This window comes from Propithecus coquereli, unplaced genomic scaffold (assembly GCF_000956105.1).
Source record: "Propithecus coquereli isolate 6110/MARCELLA unplaced genomic scaffold, Pcoq_1.0 Scaffold125, whole genome shotgun sequence".
NCBI lineage: Eukaryota > Metazoa > Chordata > Mammalia > Primates > Indriidae > Propithecus > Propithecus coquereli.
The window spans coordinates 8,661,924-8,679,386 of record NW_012136636.1 but is presented as its reverse complement, the minus strand read 5'-3'; the positions used below and the strand labels follow the sequence as shown (position 1 = coordinate 8,679,386).

Below are 17,463 nucleotides of genomic sequence, written 5' to 3'. Positions count from 1 at the left end.
TGACGGATGTGACAAGCAGTTTATTGCCTGTTGGGTGAGATAGACGTTTAAATAAGAACTTACAAGCCAGGCACTGTGGCATGCACCTGTGGTCCCAGCTGTCCGGGAGGCTGAGGTAGGAGGATCCTTGAGCCCAGGATTTGAGCCCAGCCTGAGCAACACAGAGAAACCCTGTCTGAAAAAAAAAAAACAAAACCCCGCTTGCAGTACATACAGCTGATAAGTTGTTTGATATGGGAAAAGCAAGTACTGTAGGGATACAAGATGCAGCATCTGGCAGCTGTGGGTAGATTAAAGAAGGCTCCAGAGGTGGTGGTGTCCAGCTGGCCTCTGGAGAGTGGGAGTAGGGCAGGGTCTCATCTGGAAGGGGAGCGTGTTCTGAGGAGCGGGGTGTGCAGGGCGTGTGGCTGCAGATGTACCAGAGGGCCAAGCGGGGGGCAGTCTGGAAGTGCTTATGCCAGGAGCAGGGGCTGGGGGGAGTGGGTGCCTTTGGATTTGGGACCTATGGCTGAGAATGGGGTCAGGCGACGAGTACGAGAGGTGGCGCTGCCCTTGTGTGCACAGCGACTGTGCAGCTGGAGGAGCAGGTGGATTGAGAGCGGCATGGATAGCGGCAGGGAGTAGATTGAGGAGCTGGTGGGTGGTGGTGTCTTTTACCACCTCAGGGAGCACGGGAGGAGGAGCTCGTTCTGGGCGGGTCATGATTCCATTTCAGATATGTGTTAATTTGAGGTATTTGTTAGGATATGTGTGAGGCCGCTGGTTAGATTGATCTTAAACTCAAGACAGATCTGGACTAGAGATAAAGGTTTTGGATGTTTGTAGCCTAGATGGTCCTTGAAAGTCCTGGAATGGAGCGAGGTTGCCCAGAAATACAGTGAGCAGAGAAGGTGACTTGGAACCAGGGGGACCAGAGGACGTACTGAAGGGACAGTCTGGAACACCGCAGTGGCAGGCACAGTACTGGGAGGATGGGACGATCATGGCAAACATTGCAGGAATCAACTCAGGAGAAGACTCAGAAGTGCTTGTTAATAACAGGCATTGAGGGCGACTGGCTGGGCAGGTCAGTGGTGTGAAGCCAGCGTGGCCATGAAGAAGAAGTAGTCGGGGCAGCGGCTGCAGAGCTGTCTGTGCAAAGGCCATCTACAGCTGATGGGGACCTGGAAGTGGAGGCTGAAAGTCTTGGAGGAGGAGGTGGATTCAGAGTGGCTGGGTGTGGGTCAGCCTTGGGGGGCACGCGGAGGATGCAGCAGAGCTGATGGCAGGAAGGTGAAGCAGCTCACTGCCGACAGGGCCTTCTCTTCCGAGCCAGAGGGAAACACGTGGAGGGGGCGGAGGGGTCCAGGCTGGAGGTCGGGGGGGCAGTGCAGGACCAGCTGGGGTGGGACATTGTAAAGTTGAGGGCGGCACTCAACGTTACATCATGGTGATGTTCTTGTAGATTTTTTAACATTTTGTGGCCATTCAGTTGCATTTTTGTTTCCAAATGTGACATTAAAGAATCTAGAACATTAATCAATAGTGGAGAAATTGTGCACTAAAGAAAATCAGAGCTTATAAAATAGAATTGATAATTTAATTACTGTATATCTGTTTTCAGACTGACTTCAAGCCAGAGAAAAATTCCTGGTTTCATTAATAGGAGCTGAAAAGTGAAATGTCAAGGATGTTAGCAGAAGTTTATGATGTGCTCCTAAAATCCAACGTCTTATTCAGATACTGTTGGATTGATTGTCAGTTTGACTCCATGAGAACTGCTCTGGAGGAAACCTCAGAAATACAGCCTAAAAAGAACAATACAAACTTGAGTTTTCGTGGAGCTGAGCTTCTTGCATTACGTATAGAGAACTGACCTGGAGCTAGAAGATAAAGAGTAGCCACAAAAAGATGTTTATGCTTCATTGACAAATATAGGGTCCCCCAGAGAAAGTACTGAGAGTAGCCTAATTAACATTTTTATAAGGAATACATGATTAAATCTACTGTTTTGTCAGTCATGTTATCTGCTAGAATTGTCAGGATGGGCGAGTATAAACTGGATAGCTGTGTCAAGAGGCTAGGAAAGAAGCAGTTGGCGTTTGCTGTGAGTAAGTGCAGAGCAGTGCTCAGCACATCCCCAGAGAGGGCGGATTCAGAGACGCTAGATGTTGTGGTGAGACCTGAGTATCGTGACATGTCATTTTTAACGACACTAGTCAGTTTGTTTCCCAATGAAAACATCCACTAAAATTCTGTCATAAAATTAAGAAGATAAATAAATCCCCTCCACAAATGGTATCTAAACTATTTCATATAACTTTGCTACACCAGAGAGAAATCAAATTACATCCAAGAAATATCTTGAGGACCAATATATGTGCACTCCTGTGTGCGTGTCGAATGTTGTAGATATGCACAGGCCGTTCTTGGGGAGAGACCACCTGGCTTCAGATTATTCATCATAGACTTGTGGCTTCAGCCGGGATGGATATAGTCCTGTTATTCGAGCTCTGGGTTAAAACCCAAAATAGAGTTACAAATGGTAATTATTTCCCTTAGAAGGTTACTTAAACTATAATATAGCTGAATATCACGTAAGACAACATTTTAGTATATCCTTCTACACCGAAAATTAATTTTAATTGAAGAGGCTTTGAGTATTGGAAATCTTAGCTCCTGTTTACAGTTTTAGTAGGGAATAGTATGTTCTTCCTTCTAGGCTTTCAGATGAGCTATTGGAACGTACACTCACCACGTCACGGTCTGTGGACTGCTGACAGGAGGAGAGCCGTTCGGGGTGTGGCGCACGTAGCTGTGCTGCAGGGAGGTGCACAAGCCGCAGGCACTGGGCAGGGGCTGCTGGGCCTCTCATGGCCTCAGAGGCGAGATCGTTCTGTGTGGCCCTGGAAGTCATAACTCACCGTGTTTAACTGTCTGTGGAGCCACGTCAGGAACACCGAGGACCCTTTGCAGAGTTTTGAACTTTGTAAGTCAGTCTTGGACATGCCTCTCGCGTATCCAGTCATAGCCATAGCGGTTGGCAGGGGAGGTGCCGTGAGCCTCGAGTGCATCGCGCCCGGTGATGTTCTCGGCCTGAGCGTGGCTGTGGAGGGAAGGCCCTTCTGGTCTCTGTGTTGGATTCCGTTGCCACCTCCTCCCTGTTCATTGCTGGAGGGGCGATATGTCATTGCCCCTGTCTCCAAAAAATTAATTTGACCCACCTGAAAGGTGTGCATTATCCAAGTCTGTCCTCAGTTATCCCTAAATAAAAATTCTGCTGCTGCTTTGAAAGCAAATTCTTTTTTTGTCTTTTGAAATTGTTTTTTTTAACTATCTTTTGTTATTGGCGGCACATTTTCATACCTTTTTTTTTTTCTCACACAGTGCTAGTATATAATGTATATCATCGTACACTTTAAAATCTGGCTCTATTCTTGGAATCACCTCCCTCACCTGACCCTTCTGTTCTTCTAGAATTCCAGCTGCTCTCTGAGGCCCAGACACCTGGAAACTGAATAACATCCCCTTCTGCTTTTTTCTTACCGTTTTCCAAATGTATATAACTCATGCATCTCAGACTGTACATCATATCAGGATCAGATTGTGTTGTTACTGGTAGTATAATCTGTACCTTTGTACAGTGTTTATACAATTCACTTATGCTTGTGTATGTGTGTCCTCTGTTTAGGAATTTAAATTTTTATGAGCCTTAGAACCATATCTCCTCCTCCCCCGCTTCTCCACTGACCAAGCAGTACACAGTGACCAGGACAGAGTCTCCCGGAGGCACTTAATCTTTCACTAGCAGAAAGGAGTTTTTTTTAAAAAAAGTATACATCACCATTATTTTTTACATACCTCTTTATATATCCCACTTATCAGTCCCTTAAGAAGAGGCAAGACTGATTTCTTGCATAATTGCATGTGTGTAACAAATTTATCTCCTTATCTAGGTAGCTAGTAATTAAGGGTGCTTGGAGATTCAATTTTACCTGTGTTATAAAGCCTTCTTGTAATTACCCAGTGATGGCCTGGCTCTGATTTGAACCGTCACATGCATTATGTAACAGTATTCTGGTATAGTCTTTGCACAAGAAATTAAAAGTGTGAGCAGAGAACTGTGCTTGGTGGTGACTTTCCAGCCTTCTGACGGTGTGTGCTCTCATGAAGGGCAAACTCAGAGTCTGAGCTCATCCCTCACTTGAAGAGACTCTTCCTTCTCACAGGTGGCAAGACCACTTTCAGTTCCTTAAAGAAAGGTCGTTTTTGTCTCCAAATTGTAAAGAAGCCATAAAATACAGCTTAAGTTTTTCAAGATACTGTGCTATTATACAATAAATTTTTTGTATTTAATTCTTAAATACAGTTATATTTTGTTTCATGCCATTCCTTATTAGGTCCTTATATTAGGTAAAGTAACCTAATACCACCTGATTAAATAACTAAATTCTTGTTTAGCTTGAACAGCACAGAAGTTGATTATAGAGAGATTGTTTCTTGCTAAGGAGTGAAGAATTAAAGCTTGTGACTTTTTTAAAAAAAGGTAGATTGCAGTTAGCAAGAGGGAAAGCATCGTGCTGATGTTAAATGTCTTTCCACTTCACGCCTGACATCGGCTGTTCTCTCGCAGAGTTCTCTGGGGTGCTGCACCAGTGTCACATTCTGGCCTCGGAGATGGTCCATTTCATCCATCAGATGCAGTATTACATCACTTTTGAGGTATTCTTTATCATCCTGTCGGTTTTAATTTAAATGGATTGTGTCTTACACTTCTATGTGACATATTTTATAAAAGATACGACACCAGGAAGAACATGACCTTGTCCAGAAGTTGCAAACCGTTGTTTCCTAGGTTCTCGAGTGTTCTTGGGATGAGCTCTGGAACAAGGTCCAGCGGGCCCAGGATCTGGACCACATCATCGCTGCTCACGAGGTGTTCCTGGACACCATCATCTCCCGCTGTCTGCTGGACAGCAGCTCCAGGGTAAGACTCTGACTTGCTGAGAAACAAGAAACCGAAATAATAATCTCCTTTTCTTGGGTTCCTGTGAAATGGAGAATCCTAGAAATCCCCGATGCAGCCACATTGGCAATAATTAAGTCAACTTTATTAGAAGTTTGGAATTTCTGAAAAGAATTAGAAGGGTAGTGCTGAAGCAAGAACATGCTCTGATGTGGATACAAACATAGTAGAGAATAATAATACCTATTCATTTCCTAGGGGGATAATAATATCCCATTGCAGTGTTCAAAAGAAAAAATTAACTGTGAATGATGATTTTGAGGTATAGAGTTACAGAACAAAATAAACTAAGCTATACAATGTGAGAACAGAACACATGATAATATACCAGAAAGTTGAGAAGAATGGTGTGAAGAAATGTAGAGTGCTCTGGGTTTTATTTTCATTTTCTTGGTCTGGGGATAGTGATCTTTTCTATATTTTACCTTCATTAAGTCAGTATCTAACTACATGAGTTAGAAAATAGATAAGAGTTAGATAAATCCTAAACGTGCCCATGGCCCTAACTTTTTGCTGACATCCCTCAGGGCCTGTGTTTTGAAAGTCGTGTGTTCCATGTGGCACAGCTTCCTAGGGTTTTGATTTTATTTAAAGGTCTGGGACAAGAAGGAGCACGTTACTTTCTCTTGAAACAAATATATCGTAAAGTAGGGGCAAAATTTCAAGTGCATTTTTTACATTAAATTTGTGAATACACTTCAGGCTTGCAGAGGTTGCTTCCAGCTACACTTCCTCCAAGGGCCCCTCACTGGAAAATGCACTGCTTTAGGGCTTTTATTTATCTCAATTTTAGCATGGCCAAGAAGATAGATATTTCAGTACACAGAATTTCATTATTAAAGAATTATCAGTTGGATGTGTAAAAACATTGCTCGGATCAAAAACGCTTATATAGGATGCTTACATAGAATGTTTTGTATGTTTTTATAAATATATTGAAATAATGGCACAAAATTAATTTAAAATACTTAGAATATAATTAATAATTTAAGAAATGTATATCTCAAGAGGTTTGGGGACCTTTTAACCTCTATTAACAAACCTAAATCAGGCTAAAATTATAGAAAGTCTCATAGATTCTGTCAGTTGATGTTTCTTTGTTGAGTAGGAGTTGGTCAGTATCCTCAGCCACTGTTAGGTACGTCGATGTGGTGACCAACAGGACAGGGTTCCTAGACCCATGGGCCGTGGCGGGTCACGTGGTAGACAGAACAGGGCTCTGTAGGCAAATAGACCGAGGGCCATCCTGCTTAATAGCTTTTGACTCCAGTGTTCTCCTGTTTTCAAGGCCGTGATATTAGTCTCTCTTCAACAGATTTGTGAGAATTCAATTACATAATCCAACTAAAACGTTTCTCATAGTGGCTGGCACATAGGGTTAGTTGCGTTTGTTTTTAAACAAAAGTCATCATGTGTGCGTACATTTCAGAGGTATTTACAATTACTAGATTTAATGCTTTCTAGAAAATGTTTGAATTGCTGAGGGTTATTCCCACACTGTTATCAGTCTAATAATTGTGGTAAATAAGTAGCAGTCCATGCAGCTGATGGATAAGATAGGAGTTTTAGCCCACAGATAGGAAAATTCAGTGTGAAACAAGTTAAATTGTCATAGTTCTTGCCTCTAGACTATTTCTGCTGATATGAACAATATCCAAGGGGGAAGATATTGCTATCTGTAGCATAATGTTCTCATGGAAACACGACATATAAATGGAACTTGGTTCCCACTAACTTCATTGAGGGAGTCATGCAAAAGGCTTAATAATTATTTCTGAAATTGCCTTTGCTTATAGTTTAACTCTTAATTTGATGATTTGTTTGAAATAATGACTAGAGGTTTGTTTTTTTTAAGAAATTCACTGTATAAAAGATTAAAACAATCTGTTACTGATATAAGTTATTTCGTGTATAATATTTTTTATTATATCAGTTACTAAGAAAACCAAGGCTGTTCTGATACATATAATTTTGAAGTTGGAGATTGTGGCTTGACATTGCAGGTTTGTGTACACTTTTGTATTTTTTGTTTGCGCGGTGTCGAGAAAAACCCTGAATCATGTCATGACTTGGTGCACACTGATGTCGCCACAGAACAGCCTCTGCACATGCCCTGTGTGCACGGGTTGCTAACGGAGCCCTTGTCTCACACCCTTAGTGCCAAGTAAAAGTCAGTAAGGTAAACTAACTGTTCCAAAGATAATAAATTGGTTTTTATTTGACTACAATAGAGAAATGAATTAGAGAAATAAATATTTATTAAAAACAAAAAATTAAACCATCTCTATCTTTTATTTTGCTCCTTTGTCATAAGACCTCTCCAGGAGGAGAAACAACTTTCAGAATATGTTTACTGTATTGATCACATGGTTGCCTCACATTAGGAGCAACACCATTTAATCACATCCCTCTGTCATTTGCCAAATCAAATCTAAGTTGTTTTTGTTGCTGTGTAATTTGAAGACCTTGTTTTGCCCAAGTACATTGTAGTAAATGAAAGAGAGTGTGAATTGTTCACTTTGCAATAACCAAGCTCTCTTGCATTGGCTTGTTCTGAAAGCCATGTGGCAAATGTTCATTTCAGTTTTGTCTCACTTAAGATCAGATATTAGCTCAACTGTCAATGGTGCTACAGTGACTTAGCAAATGAATTTTGAACCCAAGTATTGCTGTCCCTTCAAAAAGGAAAATATTTTAGTGGAATAGAATGTAAGTCCTTCAGCCAACTGGTGATGAGAAGTGGCATTCATTAACTATAAAGTTGTTTTAACAATAGAGTTAGCTCAACTTGTTTTTTGTTTTCTTTCTTTCTTTCTTTCTTTTTTTTTTTTTTTTTTGAGACAGAGTCTTGCTCTGTCACCCAGGCTAGAGTGCAGTGGTGTCATCATAGCTCACTGCAACCTCAGACTCCTGGGCTTAAGCGATCCTCCTGCCTTAGCCTCCCAAAGTGCTAGGATTACAGGCGTGAGTCACTGCACTCAGCCTCAACTTGTTTTAACAATAGAGTTAGCTCAACATGTCAGTTTCTCTCCAGATCAGCTATATTGTGTCTTCCCAAGCATGGGCCAGGAGCCTCTCCAGTTACCTAGGTCTCTTTTATGCTTCTCAATACAATTATATCATTTTTCTCCCATACACTTCTTACAAATCTTTTTTTAAGATTATTACTACATTTGTGAAGTTTGGCTAGTCTGGAATGCTGTTGATTTTGTTACTTTGATCTTTTATCTATTTCTCTATTCTAGTATTTTCTTGGCACATATTTTTTACAGGTAGAAACTCTTGTTTCTTTCATTCCACACAGTCTGCCTTCTGCTGTGTTTCTTCCCTTAGAGTGTCAGCTAGCTTAACGCCAAGCACAAGGGGATCCCTGTCTTATTCCCAGTGTTGAAGGGATGCGTTATTGTTTCACTGTTGGCAGTGATGTTTGCAGAGACATCTGGTAGGACCCTCTTGTGCTTTGTTGGGTCTAATCTCAACTCCCGCCTCCCCATTTCCCACCATTTACACCAGTTTCAGTGTCTTTTTTGTGTGGCCTTTTCTTTCCCTGTTACGCTAGGAGAAAGATTAATAAAAATAATGGTAGATGTATGCTGAAGAATACTGTGCAGCAGTTATAAATGTGCTATGACATTGATATGTTTTAAAACATTAAGAGCTTTTTCCTCAGTGTTAAGCCATCCTTTTATTCCTGGTATAAAATGTGATACCAGTTTTTTTTTTTTTCCATAAACCTTGCTGAATTTACTTTTGATATTTTACTAAGAATATTTTTTCTTAAGGTTTCCATTATCTGGTTTTGATATATCTAAAAAAAAAACTGCTTCAGGTGCTTTCCTAGTTTTTCTAATCCTTGGAATAGTTCCACTCATAACTACCTACTGTCTAGCTTTGAAATTTGGGGTAGAGCTTCTTTTTTGTAAGGTTTTTGTGAGAATTGGAGATGATTTGCATAGAGAGCTTGGCACCCCGTCAGACTTAGTAAGTAGCATTTGCTCTTGTTATGGTGAGTGCAGGGTTGTGTTTCCCTAGTACCTTGTACAGGGCTGCTCGGGAGTAGCTGTTCAGTAAATGTTTGCGAAGTGAATGAACAACTAATGAACACTTTGAGAATTTGAGTTGATACCTTGTTTTATAGTATCTTTTTACTAATTGTCAGTATTTTATTTAGAAACAGTAAGCATGTTGAGGCTCTATTCATAAAAAATTGTCTATCTTTTTAGGCACTTTTAAACCAACTTAGAGCTGTATTTGATCAAGTTATTGAACTTCAGAATGCTCAAGATGCAATATACAGAACTGCTTTGGAAGAATTACAGAGACGATTACAGTTTGAAGAGAAAAAGAAACAGCATGAAATCGAGGTATGGTTTTTATACGAGTTTATCAATTTTAATAGTAAACTTCTTGCCACAGTGATCACAAGTGGCAACAAATAACTGTGCTGCAGAAATCTTCATACAAGGTTAGATGTACTCACTGCATTCAGGGTCCTAAGGAAGTACTGACTGTTCTAATGATGGAAGGGTCATCACTGTCATCATCATGTTGGAAAAAACAAAGACAGCATTTAGGAGAGTCACAAATTCTTGCCAGTTTTCATTAGTAAGTATTGAGATGCTGACATCATCTGTGTTGGTGTCTGCACACCCCAGCTCTGCATTGCTTTTACAGAGCTGGTGGATTGTGCACTGTGATTTGTTTTGCAAATGTTGTATATATGCAGATGGGATTATGTCACAATAAACCTGCCATAAATTGAAAATATTTTAAGTTGAAAACGGATTTAATACAAGTTGAACACCTCTAATCTGAACTCTGAAATGCTCCTAAATCTGAAACTTTTGAGCACTGACGTGATGCCACAAGTGAAAAATTCACACCTGACACCTTTGCTTTCTGATGGTTCGGTGTACACAAATTTTGTTACACGCACAAAATTATTTAAAATATTGCATAAAATTAACTTCAAGTTCTGTGTATATGGTGTATATGAAGCATAAATGAATTTTGTGTTTAGACTTTGGTCCCATCCCCAAGATATCTCATCATGCAAATATTCCAAAATCCGACATTTGAAACACTTCTGGTCCTAAGCAATTCAGATAAAGGATACTCAGCCTGTATCCCGATAAACCCATCCTTAAGTCAAAAAATCTTAAGTACAGCCATCTTAAGGTGGAGCCCATCTGCGTATGTATATGTATCTATGTGCATATGCATATGTGTATGTGTGTACATGTGTGTATCTACATGTACACATGTATGTGTATATGTGTGTGTGTGTGTTTGTATGAACCAAATTTCTACGCTTTAGGTTATTTTCAGTGACTTTACCAACATATGTCTTCACCAACATGTGTCTTCAGTGACCTGGAATTGGGAAGATTTATTAAGCAAGTTTGGCTGTTTTTAAGATTTCTTTGATATATTATGATCTGTATAATCTTTTAGTTTTTTAAGATGAAATCAAGTGTCACATAATGACCTTTCAGTCAACGACAGACCATGTATATGATAGTGGTCCCATAAGATTACAACACCATATTTTTACTGCACCTTTCTTTTATCTTTTTTAATCTTCTTTTATTAATTTTTTATTTTTTATTCTTTTATTCTTGTTCATCCTAATTTGTCCTAAGCACCTTTCTATGTTTAGATACAAATACTTGCCATTGTGTTACAGTTGCCTACAGTATTCAGTACAGTAACATGCTGTGCAGCTTTGTAGCCCAGGAGCAACAGGCTGTGCCATACAGCCTAGGTGTGTAGTAGGCTGTACCATCTTGGTTGTGTAAGTGCACTCTATGTTCACGCAATGAGGACGCTGCTTAATGATGCGTTTCTCAGAATGCACCCCTTCATTAAACAACGCATGACCATACTTACTCTGGGGATGGTCAGACAAATTGTTGAGTGAATACGATTTGGTTATTACTTTTAAGTATTGTTTCTCTTAAAACCTGCGTTAGAGGACCATATTTAGTGGAAAATCCACAACCACTGAAAGCACGACTTATTTCTTTGGTATATTCTGGAAACATTTGTATGGCAAAGTCATCTCATCATCCAGAGTAGTGTGTTGGTGATTCTGAAGTGTGGTAGAGTTTGCATGCACGGTGTCTCTTGGGCCTTGCCCAGGCAACCCTATGGATTGATGTAAGTCAGACAGGCTGAAGATTCGATCCTAACTCTGTGACTTCTGGCTTTGTGCATTTGGATGACTTAATTTCTCTAAGACCTAGTTTCCTTATTTGTAAGATGGGTGTGATAATAAATATGACCTCATAGGGTTATTTATTTACACGTGATAATGTATATGAATTATTTAGCATTCGGTAAACATTCAATAAATGCTAGCCACTGCTGTTATTTTTAAAACTGCCCACATGGCCCAGAGAATCTACCCTTCTGGAGAGTTACTAAGCTGTAAAAATCTACAAAAAACCAATCCTTAGGATTTGAACACTCCGATAATAATACGTTGGCCAGTTGTACAGGGCTTGATGGTCTCTTTGGACCACTAGCCATCAGCAGAGCCACATAACAAGTTCAGGTTTATCAGAGTAGATTACGCAGATGTGCCGAAGGATGTGTGAAGGGAGATGAAACCTAAAACTACATGTGAAAAGTGATTTAAATTCATAGGCAAAATAAACTTTGAGGCAGTCATTTAGACCTGAGGTCCATGGAAGTTCTGAAGAGATTATGTAAGCAACTCATAGAAGATTCTGGTATCCTGCTGACATGTGTTGCAATGGAGTTGGCTTCTGTTTGCTTTACTCACAGCATTGTCATTTTTTTCTTCTCATGTTGCTATTAGGTAGAGGATTCCCAAAGGGTCCTCCTCCTCCAGTTCGTGCTTTTCTCTGTTTTCTTCCACTTTTTCTTCTCAGATCATTTATAATGATTTTTCCAACTCAAATTTAGGATAAAAGGGCATTTCATTTTTAAAATATACTTTAAATGTTGAAAATCTTGGTCTCCAGTGTTGTCATACTTAGTTACTTGCTCTCTCACAGTACCCACGTCCGTGCACATGCCCATACACACGGCCTCCTCAGAATGAGAATCCTGATACTGCCACCACAGTATAGTTTTGAAATAGTTTTACTTTTTTTTGCAATTCTTTTTTTTCCCTTAGAATATATCCCACAGGTAAGTGCATTCAAATTCCATGTGATGATGTCCCTTGAAATAATTGCTCTCATAAGGTTATGCCACAGACTCAGTGCACAGTTACATCAGTTGGTTTCATTTTGGCTTTTAATTTCTAGGGATTATTTTATTCATAAAACAAAAGTGAATATAATTTTGAAAGATATTAACCTGATTCCAAAGTCGAATTTACAAAACAAAACATTTAGACAGGTCTAACTTTGTCACTCTCTGCTCTTTAGACTAATTCTCATGAACATGGAAGTAAAAACCCAAAGTGTCACCAAACTGTGATATACCAACAGGATAGTACGGTACAGACAAATTTAAGCTTGTTCCAAGAATACAGTCCTCTTTATTATTCTAATAAAATTATTGTAATTCACATTTACAAACTAAAGGGGAAGAATTATATGATTATCTCAATAGATGGAGAAAGTCATTTAATATCAAATAAAATCTGATAAAAGGTTTGCATGAAAAATCTATAGCAAAACATCATACTCAGTGGTGAAATATTGAAAGTGTTTCCCTAAGATAGAAGACACGCTACTTTTGCCCTGATGGTGCCAGTCAGTGTTGCAAACCAAGAAGAAGTATGGAGATACGGAGTGAAAGAAAAAAAACCTGTCTTTTTTTTTTTTTTTTTTTTTTTGCAAAAGTTATGGTTGTAGGCATGGACAATCCAAAGTAATCTTCAGATAAATGATTGGAATTAATAAGTGAACTTAGCAAGGTAGCTGAAAACAAAGTCATTATGCAAAAATCTGTTGTATTTCTATTATCAATAAACAAAGTGAAATTTTTAAAAAAAATGCCATTAAAAGAGCATTAAAATGTAACAAATGTATGTAAGTCCTCTATACAGAAAACTGTGAAACAGGGTGTGGCAACCTAAGATTCACAGGCCAAATTTGGCCTCACATCTGTTCCTGTAAATAGAGTTTTATTGGGACAGCCCCGCCGTTTTGTTATTTGTGCCATTGAAGCTGACTTGAGTAGTTGCAAGAGAGACCATGTGGCCTATAAACCTTTAAAACATATACTGTCTGGCCTTTTACAGGAAAAGGTTTACTGATGTCACCCTGCTATAAAGCATCATTGAGAGGTATTAAATGGATTCTAAATAAATAGTGGAATGATGTGTTCATGGATTGAAGAATTGATACATAGATTCAGTGAAATCCCAATTCTAATCTCAACAATTACTGTTTTTGGTAGAAATTGATAAACTAATTCTAAAATTTATGTGGAAATACATAAGGCCTAAAGTAGCAAAAAGACTATTGAACAAGAACAAAATTAAAGGATATACATTTATAAGTGAGTATACATACATGCTCAAGACTGAAAATTACAGTAATTAAAAGTGTGGTGTTGGCTTAAGGAAATGCATCAGCCTCACACAGGGAGATTGTTAATTCATGACAACTGGCACCAAGAGCCTGGGGAACTCGGGACCAGTAAGTGGTGTTAGGTAACTTTCTACTGACCCTGCCTCAGCACACACACAAACCAGTACAAGGGAGGGTTAAGTCTAAACATGAAAGGTCAGGTGCTAAAGCTTTCAGGCGGCAGAGTGAAGAATATCTTCACGATCTTGAGGTAAGGAGACTTTTCTTAAATTGAGTATAAAAAGTATTAAAGGTAAAGGAAATTAACAATCTTTATGTTAAGATCAGTAATGTCAATCGGAGGTACTCTTAAGAGCAGGAAAAAGCAAGCTATCGCGGGGGAGAAGTTATGTATACACATGTAAGTGATAACTCATCCGTAATTTATAAAGAGCTCCTGTAAATCAATAAGATAACCCCATTAAAAATGTGTCTTAAATTTATGAAAAGGTCAAAGTTAAAAACCCCAATGATACATTACATCCTAACAGGATAACTAAAATTTTAGGGTCACTAAAATTTTAAAGACGGACAGCAGCAAATGTTGGTGAGGATATGAGAAGGTGAGAATTCTCCTGTGCTGCTGGTCAAAGGTGTACTGGAGCAGCTGCTTTGGAAGCTGGTAGGCAGTGACTGATGCTGAATTTAGGAACACTTTGACCCAGCATTTCCTCTTCTAGGCACATGCCCAACAGAAATGCATTTCGAGGTCCACCAAGTGTCACTCACAATAGCTAGAGTTCCCTGGGAGGAAGCAGGAGTGATTGGAAGAGGCCCCAAGAGCATCTTCTGGGATACTAGCAGTGTTCTTTGTTCTCCACGTGGTTGGTGGTGACATGGGTGTATTCATTCTAATGATGATTTATCATGCTGTTCATTCATGATTTCTGTACTTTTTTTTTATGTTTGTCATATTGTAATAAAATAGTATAATTTAAAATCTTGTTTAAAGAAATAAAAGACAAAAGCTGGTAGGGGAAGAAGAGTTGGGAAGTAGTGTAAATATTACGATTTCTCCATTCTTTATAGTCAGGCATCAAAAGATAGTGTTTAAAGCTCATAAATCAAGTAAAACAGGCATAAATATGTTAAATGATGTTAAAGATACAAATGTGAATATGTTATCTTAAAGTTGGATGGCCAAGGAAGGAGGATAGTAATCATTGTGTTGGTGTTGATGCCATTCAGAGAAATAGGTGATGAAAAGTGACACCACTAAAAGATATACATGAATCCTCCAGGTTATCAGAAGAAATACAGACTACAAAGTAAAAGATGACCACTGTCAGATAAGCTGGAAAGCATGTCATAAATATGAAGACAGAACTAAGAGCAGATGTATCGTCAGACCAATAAAGGCGACTGGGTTAAACACGTATAATAAAAGGACTCTCAGTAAAGGATCGTGTTTGGTTGGTACCCCTAGGTAGGTGGACAGATGGCTTGTAGCTGAGCTGACTTTTCAGAGCACAGACCTGCTAGTTGGGAAGTTCTGGTATTAAAAAGACACTCAAAACAGAGTGATGTAGAAAGCTTATGAAAAAAACAACGGACAGGACATACAAAGCAAATTGAATTCTTCAAAGAAAAGCAGGTTGTGATTCAGAGCACAAACAGTAAACGAGAAGAAGGATGCCTTGGAATGATAAAAACATGCAAGTCACAATGAAGATAGAAAACAGGGAGGGCTTCTTACAAGTATCAAAGAGTATAGTGTCAGTATTCATTAAAAAAAAAAAAGCCAGTAAATATTAATGTAAGTAGAAATGGATTGAAACACATTAATATTAGAATATAATTCAGTTTCTCGCAGACTGTGAAGGATCAACTACACATAAATAAGGACATAATTATTAAAGTCTATAGCCCTTAATGCCTATATAAATAAACTGGAGAGAACAAAAGTAAGTAAACTAAACATCCTACTCAAGAAGTTGGAAAAGTGGCAATAAAGGAAACCTGAAGAAAGGCGGAGGTGGCCAGTCCCCAGGCAGCATGTTCCCTTCTGCCAGCTGTGTGGTCAGTTACAGATGGACTTCCTCAGTCCAGACGTTTTCTGTTGCACCACTGCACTCAACTAGTCTTTAAAAAAAAAGCCAAAGGGCATAATTAGTAAAGATGAGAGCAAAAATTAATGAATTAGAAAATAGAAAGCTAGTAAAATCCAAGAGCTGGCCCTTTTTGGGGGATGAGGGATGGTGGGAAATAAAATAAGCTATAACTTACTATGTGGCCAGTAATGGGAAGAGAAGGTGCAAATACATGTGGAAAAATGTTCTCCTTTGCTCAGCTCTATGGAAATAAATCTGTATACATGAAGGAAATGAATGATTTTCTAGAGATTTCCAAAATTGCAGAAGAGAAAGCAAATCCTAAACGGAACAATTACTAGAGAAGAAATAAGTTATTGAAGGGCTGTGCCACCCAAAAGCAGCACGTCAGCTGTGCTGAGAAAGTCTCCCGAACCCGTTGTCAGGGGTCACGCTGGTGCTTCGTGAGTTATTCCAAGTTGCGGGCAAGGACAGTTTCCACATTCTGTTCAGGAAGCATCCGGAGGCTGGTGTCAACTCATAAAGAAAAAACAAATCTGGATTATAAATATTGATGGAGAAATCTTATGTAAAATATGAGTGAACAACATCTAGTGGAATTTAAAATTTACTAAGACTAGGATTTATTTCAGGAGTGAAAAGGCTCAGTAAATATATAATAGTAATGTAATTCACCGTACTTGATAAAAAGAAAAGTATTCAATGATAATTCCTATATATGCTAGCTGAAGAGGCATTTAGTCAAATTCACCATTGATTAAAAACAATCTTAAAATTAGAAATATATGGATATATCTCCAATACAAAAAAATGCATCATATTAGGGAAATAGCAAACATTCTCGTTAAAGCAAGGTTTAAGGGGTGCCAGTGCTTGCACCATTGGCTCCAGCTGTGTGTTTATTGTCTGTATAAGAAATGATGCGGCGCGACTGGAGGACATTACAGGATCGTGATAGCAAGACTGATTTGGTTGTGATGAATTATATAAGTTGTTACATGTTTTACAATGTAACACAATAGTTATTAAAAACAATGAGGCAATTCTTGCTATGCTCAAAGGTATTCATATGAAATAATTCCAAGATACATTGTTAATTGAAAAAACTGAGCTAGAGAGCAATTTGGCATGAGAAATTATCATAAAAGTTTTTAACAGTAGAGAAGGGCATCGAAAGTATATGTCTCGCCACTCCTAACATGTCCCTTCTCAGTCCCACTCTACAAATAGTTCTCCAATCGAGGTTTTAATTCCATTTGGGGCTTTTGATTCTTCAGGGCCAGTGGGGAGTGACAGCAGCAGAGGAAGAGGAGGAGGAGAAGAGGGTTCAAGAATTCAAGGAATCTATACCAAAAATGTGTTCACAGTTGCGGATATTAACACATTTCTACCAGGTACGTATCAGTGTGAAATTGCTGCCCAAACCACGTTGCCTGTTTTCTGTAACTGACAGTTGCTTTCAAAATGATTAGAGGTGGATCCGCGCCGTCAGTTTGGCGCTTATATGTATAGATGTGAGTGGTGCCCGTGGGAGGTTCCCACCTTGGCTGCACGCTGGAACCCCTGCAATACCCTGTGGCGGTTGGCTCTGCGGCAGTGCACATGTGCAGCCAGGGTGCAAGCCCAGGAGGGGGTCCCCGCTGTCCACCCGTGGGGGTACCCCTGCTGGAGACAGCTGACCCCACGACGGATGCCCAGCCCAGACAGCGATGGCAGCCGGGTGAGATGTGCATGGACTTTGGGGCTTGGGGGCTGTGCTATGTGTCTGTTCGCTCTGCTTGCATTTCCGTTTCTGAGGGTCTGGTTTCTCATTTCTTCCTTTTCCCTGTGCATGTTTTTTTTTTTTTTTTTTTTT

At 39.4% G+C, this 17,463-nt stretch overlaps 1 protein-coding gene across 1 annotated transcript in view; it reads left to right on the top strand.

Annotated features, from left to right (window-relative positions):
• TUBGCP3 (tubulin, gamma complex associated protein 3) overlaps positions 1 to 17,463 on the top strand; it is an 85,268-nt gene that overhangs the window by 65,138 nt on the left and 2,667 nt on the right. Inside the window, exons 18-21 of the mRNA XM_012637956.1 lie at positions 4,613 to 4,701; positions 4,835 to 4,966; positions 9,229 to 9,369; positions 16,886 to 17,002. Coding sequence (XP_012493410.1) covers positions 4,613 to 4,701; positions 4,835 to 4,966; positions 9,229 to 9,369; positions 16,886 to 17,002 — 479 coding nt within the window. The remainder of the gene's footprint in view (positions 1 to 4,612; positions 4,702 to 4,834; positions 4,967 to 9,228; positions 9,370 to 16,885; positions 17,003 to 17,463) is intronic.